The 17,842-nt window shown below is 41.8% G+C and overlaps 1 protein-coding gene across 1 annotated transcript in view; it reads right to left on the reverse strand.

Moving 5' to 3' along the window:
- Positions 1–750: 750 nt before the first annotated feature.
- Positions 751–17,842, reverse strand: part of AGPAT4 (1-acylglycerol-3-phosphate O-acyltransferase 4) — a 64,712-nt gene continuing 47,620 nt past the window's right edge. The window contains exons 5-8 of the mRNA XM_086626831.1: positions 15,818–15,920; positions 13,578–13,653; positions 8,115–8,313; positions 751–842 (exon numbers count right to left, since the gene is read on the reverse strand). Coding sequence (XP_086482957.1) covers positions 751–842; positions 8,115–8,313; positions 13,578–13,653; positions 15,818–15,920 — 470 coding nt within the window. The remainder of the gene's footprint in view (positions 843–8,114; positions 8,314–13,577; positions 13,654–15,817; positions 15,921–17,842) is intronic.

Genomic DNA, 17,842 nt, shown 5'->3' on the forward strand with positions numbered 1-17,842 from the left:
TACGCGTTTCAGCTGGTGTATTGCCTGGGGAACGATGTGGCAGCAGGTACCACGCTCTGTTCGGGCCACAAGGCCAAATGCCACTCCAGGTTATGCCACTGCAAGGCTCCCATCTAACAAAGTGGGCCCTTAGCCAGGGTCTGGCTGAAGTTTTAGAGGGCCCGTGTGGTGCACACTGTGGGAATAAGTTCTAGATATAGAAGAACTCTATGGCAATTCTGCCAGTTCAGTAGAGCTGCTTCAGTCCATTACTGGTGTAGCCAAGCAGAGGATCTTACTGTATTTAAACACTGACAGATTATGGTTGTTAAACTGTTAATGTGTGATCTGCACAACTATCAATTTTAATCATCTTGTAACAATCTACTGACATTTATCCATTCCTCAGAGCAATTTTAAGAAAGATAAATCCTGCACCTCTGGTTAGTTTCCAGGTAGAGTCTCATCATACAAGCACACTGGAATTTTATTTTTTTGCCCCTTCATCAGAACTTAAGACGCTTTATAGGAAAACAAACCAACCAACCAAATGCAAACCTGTTGTGGAGAGTATAGGAAGGAGTGCATCTTTCAAGCACGTTATCCAGCCCAAACCCCCAGAGAAAAATAACAGGAGCTCAAATTCAAATACACATGGCAATTGCTCATCCTACCCCTTCCTCTGATCTCACTTGAAGGACCGTGATATGCACTTAAGAGTTTTCAGAAGTTGCATTTGTTCCCTTTGGATTGAAGCAGTCTCTGAAGACGCTACTTTTGTTTCTGCTTGTTGTCGTTGTTGCCATAGGTGGAGCCCTTGTTAATTTCTGTAACGCCTATCATCCATCTGACACCAACAGAAGCTGCAATATAAATAAAAAATAAAGTTAAAAGCAGTTTGCAGACAGAAATTGAAGGTCTGCACAGGTGCAGCATTTTAAAAGAGACTAACAAAAGCTCAGCATGAAGACTAACTACCCATTCTTGACCTTTGGTGAAAGGGTGCGCCCCTGCATCAAGTAAGTTGCCTGCGGTGTTTCCTTGAGGAAGGTCCCAGGTTGCTGGCCTCAGTCTGGACGCATCCTCTCGCACCGGCAGGGAAAAGGCCACATGAACCAACATGGGTGAGAGGCCCCATTAAACCTTGGACAAGGCTGGCTGTGAAACGCAGGTGCCTTGGGGCCACTGGTGTGACCTGGCTCCCAGGAGTGACAAGCTGCACTAATGTATCCGCATGCGAGGGGTGAGAAGGGAAGGGAACTCTGCCTGCTTTCAACAGCCCCCATGTCTGGAAGAGCACGAGCAAGGGCACTTCAGTCTTGATAAAAGAAAAAAGTTATGGCATTTTTTTCTATTTACAGCTCATGAAACAGTCCATTACCAGAGGCCAGGTTAATTTGAAAGACTTTTATAGTTGATTTAGTGGCAATAATTCACCATGCACAGGGATTTAGGGGAATTTTTTTTATAATTCATTTGTAGTGCCTGAAGTGACTGTTTGAAGTTAAACACAACTTACCCTTAGCCCTATTCCTCCCGCCCTCACAACTTTCTTTTTTTTCTTTCTTTTTTTTTTTTTTTTGGAAAGAGGTTCAGCTGCCCAAAATTTATTATGCCCCAAACTTCTGCTCAGCTACTGTACATATCCAGTACACAGCAGTGGCTGAACAGACAGCGGCACAATGGGGAAGCTGGGCTGCCCATAGGGCTGCCCTCAGGTCTCCAGGCTACCGAGCCATGAGGAAAGCAGGACCCTGCACAGGCAGAGGAGCTGTGCAATGCACAGCCCAGAGAGGGAGACAGCTACTTGGCGGTTCACTGTCACTTCCACTCCGTTAGTCTGTGAAGGGAAACGTGCACAACTGGGTCAAGTGAAGGGTTTCACTGTCACAGAAAGAAAAGAAGAAAAAAAAAAATCATCTCTGACATTTAAATGGCCATGAGCTAGGGAAGGCAAGAGGAAGATCCAACATGCAGCCTGCAGTCTGTGATCATGACATAATAGTCAGCATGAAAGCATTAAGACTTTAACCAGAAGGAAGAGAAACAGCATCTGGAGATGGACACAGAGCATAAATAAGAGCAGCTGTTATAGCAACCACACAGCACATTGGGGATTTCATCCAGTTAGAGGAATGCCATTGCCTGGACACCAAAAAATACCTAGTTCAGCAGTTCAAATTTTTTTCTTCTTCTCCTTTGCTCCCTGGCAGAAGCTGCCACTGTCCTGTCCTCATTTCACCCTGCAGCCCTCAGCACCCTGGGGAAGGCAGAGTGCAAGGAGAAGGGACTGCTCATGTTTGCCAAGCCTGTGACAGCGAAGTGGGGATAAGCACTGGGGGTCCTCAGGGTTTCTCCGTGCACTGCCTGCCTCCTCTCCACAGCTCTCCTGGAGCCTTAGTGCATACCCTAGTGATACGAGCGCATTTAAGGATTTATTCCACTGTTATTTTAAATACAACTATAATAAGGGGCACTTACTTAGGGTTTTTTACTACAAGGAAGGGGAGAGAGGCAGATTAAGCAGGAATTGTGCCTAACAGCTGCGAGAGTTTAAGCCCACTCTGAGAAGAGCAAAAGAGAGAAGCTATCAGCTGAGGCATCCCTGCACTGCTCCACAGGAAAACGAAGGTAATGGAGCTCCTGCCATCTTTCTGCCCACCACTACTTACCAGCCAAAAGTTGCAAGAGGTTGCTGAGACCTGCTCTGCTGGCCAGAGTCATGGGGGCTGAGCTAACACAAATAGACACAGCCAATAATGGAATCCCTTGGAACGTTTTTTAGCTCCAAGAAAACCACCAGCCCCCACACATGGTACCACATTGCTCATCAAAAACCTTAGCTCAGAGCAGAGGATTTCCACTTTTTCTCTCACATCTCGGGACTTCTTCTAATCTGTTACCTGGAGTTTGTACCACACAGCAACTCCTATATATAAAAGCGGCACAACAGGTAGAGGTATAAAAATTTCCCATATATAGTCTGCTGTACGCCTGAGGTTATACATTGAAATGAAGATTTGTAGAATTAAAGCTTATATGAATTGTAAAAATCAGCATTTAGGGCCTATCTTACACACAATAAAGGAGAAGAAACAAGCAAGTAACAAAAAAATACCAGTTTTAGGCACCAAGCTGAAAAAGCAGATTGTCTGGCAGCTCCACCAACAGGCAAAGTCCTACACATGGTTTGTATCCTTCTCCTGTTGAAAACTTACTGCTGTCTCGTGCCCTCCTTGCCTTCCACTCATGTCAGCCTACAGGCATTTGCAGCCTTGCGGCCCAGATCACATCATGCCCTGACCCTCTGGTCCACATTCTGCACTCAGACACTGTCAAGTCACCAAGGACTCACTCACAGTTTGTACCATGATCCATGGAAGCAGGTTTCCCAGTAGTGCTGCGCACACTGTATAGCAGACACATAACAGCTCCTGCAGAATCCAGGTTGGCTCATTACTCCTTACGTGTGGTTCAAGTGAAGTACTTGTCGTGCCTGTAGCTGATACTTAGCTGCTGGCCCCTGCCATAAGCCCAGATGCCATTATGCTTTTAGCATTAGAGGTGTAAGAGCTACTGCTTTATTTAAAAGCCAGGAGACGCCCTCTCATCTTTTGCATGCAGAACCAACAATCTCCTTTTAACTGCCGTTGACAGCTCTATAATAAAATACTTCTAGAGTATGAAGGTTGTCCTGTTCAACACAAATTACCAAAACACGAAAGGCAACCTAACACTGGCTTCTTTGGAGTCAAATGAGATTGGGGAAGCAGGAGGAGGGAAAAAAAAGAGGCTGCTGTCAAATACAAATACTGACATTTGACAGACTCGCTCACTGCTTTAACACTAAAATATCAGCCCCAAGTTTTAAATAGCAGTTGTGAGCTAAGTACACAACTCTCTTGCCCTACGAAACAAAAACCAGTTTTCAAAAGAGACTTTTGTCCCTCAAACTGCTTGAGCATTTATCCTCTGGAGCAGGGACTGCCTTGTGTTGGTTCAAGTAGTACCACGAAGGGCTTCTGGTCCCAGACCAGTAGTTAGATATTAGCACAATGTGATGATTATTATGAGTATAAATAGCCCAGCTGCTGCCCAGCAAAGCAAGAGGGGATGGCTCAGCATTCTCTGTATAAAGAGGAGACATCGTTTATTTAGGGCTGGAAGTGTTTGAGCTGAACCAGCAGAGCTATATATACATTGGTTATTCATTCCTTGGATCTGAGGGTGAGGGTCTGAGGTATTACAGTGCTTTCACTCCAGCTTGACTGCCATGGGGCAGTTCTCTTACGGCTCTTTCCACCTGAGCAGCCAGTTACTTACAAGTCAGTTAGTTAAGCGTTTTACTGCAGAGCTCAATTAGCAGAGACTGTCCAAAAGACAAATGACACTCTGGAAACAAAGCAGAGGGTACCAGTTCCTGGTTCCTCCACTCATTCGTATCACAGCAGGTTTATGCATATCTGGTGCTACCTGCACCTATGCTAATAAAGGTACTGTTAGGAGGTACTGAAACCTGCCCTTAGAAACAGCAATCTACTTGTAATGCGCTATAAGGGACTGCAATAAGCTTCCCAATTCCGGAATATCAGGTGAGCTGTCAAATTGCCATATAAAAAAATAATGTCCCAAATGCTATCTGTGCTGCTTCAGTTAACAGAGGTAAAAGGTCTACTAGAAGCAATGTGAAAAGGCAGTTTTATCATCTGATCACAATAGTAAATAAATCCCTCTGATTTACAGAAAAAGCTTCCTTTTACATTGTTAAGCCACCAGGTGCTAATTACTGCTCACACTGGAAGACAGCAAATACAGTCCTCCCTGCTACAAACTGGATCTGCCAAGCAGTTCCAGCTGGCACCAAGAGTCACAACCTCCAAGGTACGTTTGTGTTCATCTACTGCTACCTCCCAGCCATTGCCAAAGTCACTTCTGAGACCTTGCCTAAAGCTGGAGGCAGAACTGCAAAATAAAACGCTGGTTGCTCCTCTGTCAGAAGATGGCTGCATCGCTCCCAGGACATTCATGACAGAGACATCCCTCAGGATAAAAAGCGCAGTTTTAGGAGAACTGCCCTGCTACAGAAACTCAGCTATTGGCTACAAAAGTCAAGGTGACAGCTTCAGCTGAAGTTGTACTCGTTCTGTGGAAGCATCTCAATGACTCCCAACTGACAATAACATTGCTTTTAAAGGGGTATAGTAAAACGGATACAGACTACAACGTACTAAGGGAGCTGTTGCTCTTTTGACGAGTAATGACACATCCGCTTTTAAGTGACCAGGATAAACCAGCTCTGCTTTTTTGATTGTTTTTACTGAAGACTGAGCTTCCTTCCACTCCCACGGATTCTCTTCCCTCCACAGCTTCACAGCAGCTGCTATCTGCTAATAAGTGACAACATCATCTTTCTTTATGCCTGCTCACCAGCAAGAGGTGGCTGGCTGAGCCTAATCAGGCACCAGCCTCTATTACACACAATGTAATGAAGACGACATGTGGTGTCTTCTGCTGCGCTGCAAATCCTGGCCAATTAGAAGCACTTTGGGTTTGATCACACCAGGTATTCAGAGGGAGAACAGAGCTAGTGCTAAGCACAAGGGTCTTCAAAAGGTTGCAGGGGACTGCAACCTGCAGCATCCCACAAATGTGGTGGATATGTATGGGGCAGCAATGCACATTGCAGTTTCCTGTTAATCTCACCATTCTTAATGCGTTCCTCGGCCGTGCTTTTGCAGCCTGGGAGCTCACAAGTTCGATCTGGCAGTAGACTGCTGCTGTAGTTTTCTGTTAGCTCCTGCATTACCAATAATCTGAGAACAAGTCCTTTGGATTATAACAGCATGCAAAAGAGGACTCACAGTAGCCTGCTTATTAATCTTTCCTTGTGGCTAGATGCAGAAGAAAGCTAAGTGGGGAGTAAGACTGCAAAAAAAGAAGAAGAAAAAAAAGGCTTTTTGCTGTCTAGTCTTAGTAGCATCACAGCTTTTTTCCCCTCATAGGTTCTTTCCCTCCCTTCCTGATAGAGAGAAGGCGTGACCTAGTTGTAAAGGCCACTAACGGCAAGGTGGTACTGGAGTTAGGGTGGGCAGTGAAGGATGCGTTGTCATTCAACTAAATTAATAAGGATTAAATCCAGAAACATCACAGATGCCACAATGCCAAACATTAAAGCATTTGGCCCTAAGGTTAAAATCCACAACGCTGAATTACGCAGTGAGGCTCCTTGTGGAGGGTACACAAGGCAAGAGGCACTTTGAAATGGTACCCAACTAACCAGCCCACTGAGTGGAGAAACTGAATTAAGAAGAAAACGCTGAGGGAAAGATGAGAAACAAAAAAAATATTGCAACAGCTAAGCTTCAGTGCCCCATAAGGCCACTGTTCCACAGGCCAGTACCAAATACTATGCCAGTATTTCTTCCAAAGGCATAACAAATGCCCTCTTGAGTGCTTTGGCCAGGGACGCAGCATTTGCAATGGTGTCATACCTCATCCCGTCCACTGTTGTATTCTCATTTGGAACTAGAGCACAGGGGAGACTGATTGACCTTTCTCTGCCACTGAAGGGGATCTGACCCCAACACCTCCCATTCCTGAGGAGCGCAACATGGTGCTCACTCTTTGCTCTCATCCTATTCATTGGAGAGAGATGGGGGAGTGAGAGCACTTCTTGTGCCTTCCAACAAGTAAGGTGGGTGACAAAAGGTCCTTCTAAGTTGTAGTCACTGCTCCAAGAAATTTTTACATATTTTACATAAAACATTCCAAAGGTAAAAAGCACCATCAATTTTTCCAGGTGAGGACAAGAGAAGGATTCCCCTCCCTTTCCCCTCTACCTTGCCCACACTAATGTACCAACCATTATGTTGGACCATATCCTTGCTCTTATTTTCCTTCCTCTGGCCCAAAGATTTGTAGCAAATATCCTTCGCGCATGCGCACACAAATGTACATAAACACAAATTCTTCCTTCTCCAATTATCTTTACATGAAGCTTCCACAGAGTTTGATTTAGTAGGCACTTTCTGAAAAAGAATATTGTGTGCCTACCATATCAAGTCCTTCACAGATGGGACAAAAGTACACTAGATCAGACTAGCATGGGACCTGCTCAAAGTTCAGACTTTTTGAGAAAGTAAAGAAATACGTGTTATGAACAATTTCCTAGGTAGACAGCAAAGATGCACTTCTAAGACAAGAAAATGCTCTCTGTTTTCCTATTGCCTCTGTGGTGCTATTTTGGACATGGCTTTTTAAGCTAACTCTAATCTCTCTGCATTCAAGTTCACTCAAAGCCAGAAGGACTGTGAAGTTCTGTTTCTTTTTCAAAGGATGTTTGTAATATACACAGACATGAAGGTGATGAAGTCATAAACACATGTAATGGTCAGTGCAGCCATAGAAAATATTTGCTTTATAAACATATGACTTATTTCGGAAGGGAACTTATTCTTCCAACAGGCACCCAACATGCCAAAAGGCACAGACACCTAGGTATGATGTAATTTGCCAAACAGACCTGGTTCCTGCTTCCATGAAGGACACCAAATGAGATCTCCCTCCCTTTCTCTGAGCCAGCTCGTTTTGTTTTCCTTCCTCCTTTTAAATAACATCCTAGTTTAAACACACACCAAGGCAGTTTAGTACTTCCATAGGAACTATAGGAATCACCTGTGATAGTCTATGCTCTGCACTATGTTAGTCAGAGTAGATGGCCACAACGGGCTGTCCAAAAATCACAAGTTCATGGATTTCCAGTGGATGATGTACTGGACTATGACTAGATGAAAGAATTCTCAATAGAATAAATTATCCTTGAGCATTGCTTCTAGGCATTCAAACTGCAACCCAGCAACACACTACACAAGAAAAGAAAGCCTCTTGTAGGCAACCCAGTGGAAAGTTTGATTTCTAAAGAAACAGAAAATTTTATATGCAGCTCTTACAAAAAATATAACTATACAAAATAAACAACAACAAAAACCAGAATCTATTTAACCTGTTCCAGGGTAAAGCGGATATAGTATCAGATGGTTGGTTGAATCGACAAATCATGTTTATATTTAGTAAGCCTCAGTAAATCATGTCTGACAGTTACCCTGTAAGTAATCTTTCTGTTTCAGAAAACTCACCCATTACAATGACAAATGCAAAACTAGCCAATGTCAGTGATGATCCACTGTTGATCATGTTGATGAGCAGCTTGAATAAAGGATATAGCAGCAATAAGGCCCAGAAAAGCCAGTTCAAAAGCGTCCATGGTCGTCGGGGTGGTACTATAGGGACTGCTGGGTAGGTTCCTGTTCGGTAGTATTCTTCCTGGAATGCATCCTAGTAGAGCAAAGGAGGGCAACAATTAAATCCACATCTGCCAACTAAAATAGCCATTCCTGACTTTGATGTTCCTCTTTCTGCAGGCTTGTAACCACAGGGGAAGATCAAAGACCAAGTCATGGCTGGAAAGCTTGTACTTTGAAGTCAATGAACACATAGTCCAAAAAAAAAAGAGCTTACATGGATGTACACATCCTTTCTTTCTCCTACACACAGAAGCCTGAAAAATGGCTTGTCTGGAGAGTATAACAAGCCCAGTAAAACAAGAAGGGTGAGGGGATGTACACTCCTGCAGCAATGTAGACGTCCTTGTTGAACCTCCTGCAAGAGCCACTGCCACTGGCCAAATACTGCTGGTAAGCCAGAGAAGCGTTTGGGCTACATGTTCAGCAGCAGATCACAGAAGAATAGAATCATAGAATCCTCTGTTCCCTAATGTTTTCTCCAACCACTGCTCTAAAACAGCATCCACAGCCCTGCCAGAAGAGGCGAGCAGACACCATCTTGTCCCACATTCCAAAAAACACCACCCCCTCCTGTCTGCTTTGTCCCATAGATGCGGTCTTGTTCGTCTTGTTCCCATGAAGCTGACGGAAGAAAGTTTGGGTGCTGAACCTCTCTACACACAGTTGAGTAAGCAAACAGTTTAGAATCTCTCACTGGTTTTGACCAAAGAACTCTCCCTTTTAGTACAGTATGAGGAAGATAATGGGGTGGGGTTTGTTATTTTGTTCTGTTCTGTTTTGTTTTGTGGTGTGTGTTTTTTAAAGAACAGAAGACTTGGAATTTGGTACCTTCCTCTAGAGTCCATATGGGTGAATGGCATTGCCTTTAGCAGTGTGATCAACCCAAGATATCAAAGTGGTTGGGGAAAAAAAACCCTCCTCTGGTTCAAAAGCAAAGATTATTAATATGTGTTACCACATAAAATTGGTTAATTAATGAAGTCAGCATTAGACTGATATAAAAAGGAACCTCAGTTTAGAATGAAGTACTAAATTTCTTCAAAGAAAAGAATGCTTCATGACTGTTTCCAAAAATTCCGGCAAAGACAACTGTCTTAATCAACCGCAAAAAGATTTTCTACTGTGCTATGATTTTACATTTACTTACACTCCAGCTGACACAGACAATTCTTTAATTATTTAATGGCAACTCAAGCAATTACACGCTGCTGCCATTTTATCTATTTCAAAGGGAACATTTAGCTTTTAAGAGATTACACAGTAATTAAAGCATTGCGTTCTCTTTATTGAGATTAGAAAAATTATGACTGTTTTGCGCATGCGAGCTAGACTGTACTGGGATCATTATAGCAAATTAATTAGCTGTCTTCCACAAATTACACAGTGTATGAAGTTTGCTTTACACTGCCTTGGGGATTTTGGTTTATGTCTGGTTTAACACAGAGCTACTAATCATCAGTAAATTGAATTCTGCTATATACAATTATGTTTCTAAATACTGGTATTACCCAGAAAAGTTAGGAATTTCTGACTATTATTGGCATCACCATTAGGGGGCCTGTTACCACCAAGAGCAAGACATACTGAGAACAAGCCCAGCCAGTTTTCTCTTTGTTGGCTCTGCACTGCATTAGAGGCAGCAAAACCATTGACCACAATCTCACCAAGAGGTTTGTGACAGATGGAAGAAAAGGGGCAAAGCAATGTCAATGCCATCACCTCCACTACAGGTTTTACACTACCGTGAGGAACAGCTCTTCAATTCAGTTACAACTCCTTAACCCTAAAAACATTTACATTCCTTGCAGAAGAGATCTGTGGGTTGATCTGTCTTCTGAGCTTTTGCAAGGGTGCCTACGGTACCCATCAACAGCTCAAGTCAGCGTTTAAACCCATGAGGTACTTCAAAGTTTCTCTCAGTCACCTCATCTAAATTATGTTCCTTTCATTCCTCTACATACAGACCTTATTTTCAGTTTGTAATAAATCCCTCCCATCCGCTCAAGTAACATATTCAGACATGGAAACATGCTCTCTGTAATGCTACCACCAAATCTGAGTTACTTCAGACAGTGGGGTGGGTAATGCAGTGGGGGGAAATCAGGGAACATCCATTGTCTTTGTGAGAGGCTAACTGGATTCCTCCTCCTTGCTCCCACCAGGGAGGTTTGACTGCAGAGGTATGCACTGCCCACAAAGAATCAGTATCCAAAAATAAATCCTTTGTTCCCAAACACTAGAGCTCTGCACACTTCCCCTCTTCAGTTATGCTTTGCTAATTCCCTGGGGCATTTTGGCATATATTTTCATGCCCTGTTTTCCATGCTTCTCTTACAAGTGAGAGGAGTTAGAAACTCGCTTTCTTTTTAATGGAAATCCAGATTCTCAAGCAAAACTTCTATTTCAGGTGCTGAGGCTGTAAAGAGGTGAAAAAAGAAATCAAACATGCAAGGGCAAGCAGAGTTGTGACTATTATACAGCACCTCTTCAAACCAGGCACTAAGATGCTCAACTTAGTCCTTGCTAGAATCAAAGGGAGTCTTTCTAGGAATGGCAGTTCAAAAAAGGCGTAGAGGGGTGGGGTGGCAAGAAAAGGCAACACGCAACCCAAATTGCACCTTTGTCATCATTTGGCATTAACTGATACAATGCTGGCCAAAATTCACCACAGGTGAGGAAGAAGTATGTGGACATGGTGCTTACTGTACGCCTGGAAGAGGAGGGAGAACAGTGTTTGGTTTAGAACAGCACAGTGACATTATTTATCTATCAAGGCCCTGTTCGTTGCATTTGCAGCAGTGGCTAAACCAGAGAATGAAGTGACAAGTAGCAAGAACATGAACACAACAGATTCCCAGAGAGCAATATCTCAGATTGAGGTATGCGTAACTGAGATCAGGCAATGAGGTAAAAAATGACAGAACAAGATTTCCTCAAAGAGTCTCACTCCTTTACTAATGACAGTTTAAAAAAAAAAAAAAAGTCACGTCCTCTCATGTCCACTAACTGCTGATTTCATTACTCATTCAAACAGCTTTGTGTCTCTGATCATCATGAGTGCATGTCACTCCAGCCTTGACCTGAGCACCCGTGGCACACCCCACCTACTAAATCATGCTATTAGAGCTCAATTCAGCGGATAGTATCTAAGTCTTGAGAAGGTACTGCAAAGTTATGAAAATCACTGAGAAGGGCACATGCCAACCATAATGCACGATAAAATAGGGGCTCTGTTTTTCAGCAGTGTGCACACCTTGTCTCACTTTGAAACAGAAAGCGGAGTGCTACAAGGAAATAGACAAAGCAGGGAATGGGTGCCTATCTTGCAATGAATTACTGCCCTTTGAATACAGATTTGTTACATTTTATCATAAATATTTACTGACTCTGAAGACATTAACCTGAAACAGAATTCCTTTTTGGAAACAACGCGTAGGTGGCAATGCTGCTTTTTATCCAAACTAAGAGCCAATTATCTTTTTAAAGACGCATGGCAGAAAGGTGAAACAGAATTGCATTTTTACCCTGCGAGTGGGCTTTCATCATCTCAGAACTCTTAAAGAAATTGTCCCTGCTCTGTATTCTCCCAGTCTTGATTTTACCTAGACACGGGCTTGTGTAACTAGGAATGACTGCAAAGAAATAATAGTTTCACTGAGGTAAAACAGTTGAAGGAAGAGGAACATACTATCTTCAGAAAAATAAGAAAACCACCATCAAACAGAAAAAAAGCATTAAAAAAAACCCGCCACACAACCAAAAATGTTTAATGGAAAGGAAAACTGAACATACATTCCTCCTATACTTAAATAGGAAAGTATGGATTTAACCCACCAGCAAACTAAGTTGTTGTGAGGAACGCAGGATAGAAGTAAGCTCTGTTTGCACTAGAAATAACTGAGTGTTCACCGAAGAGGGAAAACCAGAAAAAACTTCAAGTGAATTACTGCAAACTATGTAATAAAGGATTCAGGAAAACAATCACCACATTCTTGTTTGATTTATGTTCTTGTCTTGCAAACGTCTAAGTATTTCTTAGGAACACGAAACAAGGTTACAGACAAAGTCACAGTAGCAGAAAAGGGACCTTTGCAATGTTCAGCAAAAGGACCATTTGCATTTACGTGCCTGCAGAGAGAGCCCAAGCCCATGGGTAAAATCACGCCTTTTTGCAGAAAGGTGTTCGGGGTCATGTCTCAATTAGTGGCACAACTGACAAGAAGGGAAGTCAGAGGCAAAGCTAGGAGATCTACAACTGAGGTCTCAACATGCATTGACTTTTTGCATTCCTGTGAGCAAGCTCCTTAGAAGGGCTATGAATTAAATCAGAAACAGTCATAGTTTGAAGCTGAGAAATATTAGAATATAGTCAATACAGAAATGTTAATGAGGTGTTCTGGGTGGAGTACAATGAGTGGCACAGCAGAATTTTGCTATCCCAGAGACAGGAAACCAGAGCATAGCTATATTCTAGCACTTCTAAATCCAAAGCACTGCTCTATTCCAGTCTGAATACATAACTTAGATCAATTTATCGCAGCAAACTGAGCTGCCAGGCCCTCATGCCTTGCATGCCTATGACTCCCACTGACTGAAATGGGAGTGCTGCCTGTATTCAAAGAGCACAACCCTCAATCATTATCTCCTATGTTCATAAACCAAAACCCACGAGAAACAAATTCTGAAAGTCTGAAGAATGCATATGAAAGTATTTGGGGAAAAAAAAGAATTGCAAACACACAGTGATTATTATTCTGCCCCCATCCTATGCAATTAGGAATCTTACATGCACATCTTCTATGGACACAATGTGAAAGCAATTTATCATCCTGTCCTATTAGTACTGGATCTTCGTCTTGGTAAAAAAGACAGTAAAACAAGGGACAAAAATTTTAATACAGTAAAGCAAAATATACCTCGTTGAGCTCATGAATTACTTCTTGATTTAGGAGGTGCTTTTATGGGGAAAGAGGTGTTTCTACCAACCAGGAGATAGTTGCAGTTTTTGTGTCCTTATGCAACTTTCTAAAGAAGACTTTTAAGACTACTCTGTTGAGGCTTGCTTAAGTTTTGTTCCTGTTGCTCTTCAAGTACAAAACAAAGGCAACCATGACTGATAGCACAAGACCAGTTTATGTCCAGGGAAAGACAGCACTTATCCTGATAAACAAACAAACCAACCAACTCCTAGCCCCCAAAGCAGGACCACTTCGTATGCACACTGTAAAGGTCTACGAGCAGTGTAAGTAACTGACCACTAGTGGCTTGCAAGTGCTGTCTAGACAAAAAACCAACCTTTTCTTGATACAGTTTGTGGAGCCAGTTAGAACATTCCTGCTCATCTTCTGGAACTTCTTCTAGTGGAATCCGCCTGTCAATGGCAAGCAAGAGAAATTGAAGAACATTAAATACTTTGGCTCCCATGAAGAGCGTTTACATTATACAGATTATCTATCTGACAGGAAACTCACTACATTTTCCACCTTTTTTCAATTTATGGTTACAGCTCCCAGATCAGCAAACTATAGTTTGCTTCTAGAGCCAACTTCAGGTTTTAGATGTATCTGAAATTCAGAAATTTAGATTTCTCAAATAGCAACACATTATGTTTGAGATCACTAGAGCCACTTTCTAGATAAAGGTTTGCAATTTTCTGTTTCCAAACAAAAGTTTTAAATGAATTAATTTCTTACCTCACCTATGGAGTTCAAGACTGTATTTAATCAGCTAGGCAGTATAGAGAAAAAAAAAACTAGTCTCCTTACACCTAAGGTAAAGCACTCTATTATTCTATATTTTATATTCTTTCAAGTATTTTTCAGGTAACATTTCCAATTGTTATGTGCAGCTTGGTTGGATAATTTCCAGTAAAATGGTTCCTATCACTGAAAACTTCTCTCTTGACAAAACAAAGTTTTCATCACATTACATGAATTTTGGTCAGTTTTCCTGTGACAGAAAAAAAATCCCCTTGTCATCTTCATTTACTTGTGTTAATAGCAATATTTAATAATTCCACATTTTTCAGTATAGCATATATTTTAATTAATATCCATTAAGAGCAACATCAAATCAACTTCCTTCAGCACAGGAGAGCGCACTTTTCACAGTCAGGACGCTCCTGTTTGCAGCTACTAAATTAAGAGGTGGAACACTGCTGTTTTGTTCCTTTATTTGAGAAATTCATAAGATGACAAACATTAGAAGTCAACACAATTTAAGCAGAAACAAACAAGGCCATCCAAATTTTACAAACTTTTGCTGAGTGCAACATCTACAGCACTTCGATAAGCAAATATGGAGGATTTTGAAGAATGTCTGTGATGGTGACCAATTAACTGCCAAAACAAATTTTGTCATGAGTTTTACACTGCCTGTAAGAGCTTTTCAGGAAGCTCAGATGGACAGAAGGGCAAATAGCTAGCCTGAGTCGTGAAAAGCAACTTCCTTGCTCGGCCGGATTGACTTGCAGCAGGCTGGAAGCATGTAAAGGCAGATGCAGCAAGATGCACACCTCTACACTGTTGGAGGAATGGGCCACACGGGTGGGGCCAGCTGCTCCTCCATGTACATGGGCAGCCGGAGCATGTACACCAAACACAAGGCCACTAGGCTGAGCTACCCATGAGAGCCAAGCAGGAATGCAAACTCATGTTGCATCCATGAGGAATTAGGAGAAAGTTTCTTTTTACCCTTGGGCAAAAACAGTTGTGAAGAAAATATTTTTTAAGAGAGACAGAAAAGGGGAGGTAAGAAGAAAAGGTCTCCCTGCTCCACTTCATGTCAGTACGCAAGATAAACCAATTGGACCAGCCAATTATAGCTATAATGAGGGTTATGAAGAACTCCTGAACACTACAGGGATCACTTCTAGGCTCCTATGCTCCAACCCTAGTCTATCACATATCCTGAGTGCCTGCAGCATGGGTGCTGCTGGTAGAACCTGGCCTAGAAATAAGGGCCTTGGAATTGGTTCATTCTCATTAAGATTATGGGAAGCCATTGAGGTATTCATCACTTACAGAAACATTAATGATACAGAATCTAGGTAATTGTTCTTTCATTAAACAACCCCCTTCTTGGTAGGGAGGGAGCGACAGTCAAATACATCAACAACTACACCAAAGAGACAGAACAGTCCTGAGCCTGGCCTTCAGCTGGGTGGGAACCATTGTGCCAGAGACAGATGTAAAGCCACTCCATCTTAACACTTAGTAGATGCTTCGTATTCCAGCCAACTGAGTGAAAAATGGCCCCACTGTTGCTGCTGAGCTGACAAAAAGTCACACAAATGAATAAAAAAAATAACAAATGAAAAATCTTATAGAGCTTTATAGGGTCCCCACGTATTTATAGTCACAGAACTTTACAAGAAACCCTTCCCATCCCATATGAGTTTTTATCTGCAGTTCTGTGAAACCAGGTTGGTAGAGATTTGCTTTTACCTACTTGAAAATATATCCTTACTTGTGCAATTGTGACTGCAAGTACACACTTCTGTATGCCAAAAAGGAATTACCATATGGATTACTTGCCTTACATATAAATCTGCATGATACTTCTTTCCATTTAGAACTCCCAGCAATGTTGGATTCTCATTATTTCTAAAATTGAGGGTAGAATCATAGACTGCAGAAACTACAAGAAGAGAAACAGGTTATGTGATTATTGTAGTAATAGAATGGAAGTCAGTCATTCTCTTTCAGACAACGAGCATATTTAAATATGAAGTCATCAGCAATATCATCATAGTTTGAGCTGTCACCAAGGTAAGGATGACAATGAAATATTCAACATGCAAGTTTTAAGAAGCAAATAACCAGTGACTCAGGAACTGCACCAGTAGAATGGAAGGTCTTTCTCTTCACCCTTGTCTCCTTCCCCATAGCTGCAGACTGTTGGGCATAAGCAACACAGTTAGTTTCTGACAGTTAATATATCTAGGACATCCTAAGAGTCAAATGGTTGAAAAACTATTAGCTTTCTAAACTCACTGTGAATAACACAACTGCCCTCCAAATCTGGATAAACAACCAGGCAGACACACTTTATGAACAACAAACAATATATACAGTTTGACTAAGAATGGGTGAAGTGTGTGTGAGACAGCAAGAGGGCTTAATGCAACTATGAATCACTGGAGTTCAAAACAACCTCCCCTCCACGTCCGTTATTTGATAACTGAGGACAAAGGCAGAGACTGAGTAACAGATCAAGTCCCACGTGAGCTGGGCTGCTGCCTGCTGCTGTGAAGACATGCAGCCATGGGCAATGTAACATCCAAGTTCCACAGAACAAAATTGCAGCAGAACTTTCAGCCTTGAGAAAACATTGCTTCTGCAGTTCAGGACTGCACAGTAACAGTAAAATTATTTGCAAAGGTTGTCCGTAGTTAAACTAAGACAGCATTAACAAGCAGTTTCTACAGAAAAAACATTCACTGTTTTAAACCACATAAAGCGTTCAAAAAAATTTTCTTTTAGCACATCCTTAGAAACACGGTTTTCTAGATGTCACAAAATTACCAGAGAGCAATTAATTTTCCTGACACTGAAACCAATTGTGCGCTGTGGTACAAATTCTAAGATCAATGCCAGCAACGAAACTTTTTTTTTTTTTGGCTCACAGAAGGGACTAACATGCACTTCACTTGTAGTTTGCTGTATTTTAGGTTTTCTGCTCTAGAGTTTTGCAATAATAAACACTGTGATGAACTTTTATTGTGAGAGCTCTCAACCCACCTAAGGAAGCCTTTTATTACACAGAACAGATCTGCTTTTATTTTTGAAGCCTCTCTAGCTATGAGAGGTAAATATAGCTTGGTCACAACGCTCAGCCCTAGAAACTCACCACAACATTTGTTACTGCAAAACAGAATTCATAGCACCGAACAGAACAGCCTGGCTTCAGTGCCACAAGGAAATCCTGAAAACAGAGGCCAGAACCCTGTCACTGCATACAGACTGTATCCCTCATTACCAATTTTATTCTTTTCCTATTACTGTTGGGTTTTTAGCCCAAACTCAAAACTACAACACATAAACCAAAATCTACTTCAAGCACACTACTTTCCCTGTACAATATAAGTAGGAAATTACTTTTTTTTTTTTTAAATAAAATATCTACCTCCATTTTTAAGCTTCTTAGTGTAGAAGGATTTTACTAATCTATTCTAATTTACTAATCCAATGTAATCGAAGGAAGACAAGGGCTCAATTTGGTTTATACAGGGTAAGCTTCTTAGTTTATTCTTTAATAGCATGAGATTATTGTAATGACAACAGGGGTGCAACATGTACACAGCACTTGTTCTTTCAACTTTTAGGACGCCTACATTTGAGTTTTGATATGAATTGAGCGATACATTGGAAGACGCTTCTCCTGTTCTGAAAAACTTCTGCAGAGTTGGTCAGGACCATCTTTATGTGCTCATGGCAATACACAGTATTCCTTCATTCCAGGGAAAAAATATCCCATTCCAATTCGTAACTGGTCTGTACTTTGATACTCAGTCCAGTCCTTTTAAATATCACACTCAAGTCTTCTGATATGAAACAGTG

Source organism: Tauraco erythrolophus, chromosome 2, assembly GCF_009769465.1.
Source record: "Tauraco erythrolophus isolate bTauEry1 chromosome 2, bTauEry1.pri, whole genome shotgun sequence".
Lineage (NCBI taxonomy): Eukaryota > Metazoa > Chordata > Aves > Musophagiformes > Musophagidae > Tauraco > Tauraco erythrolophus.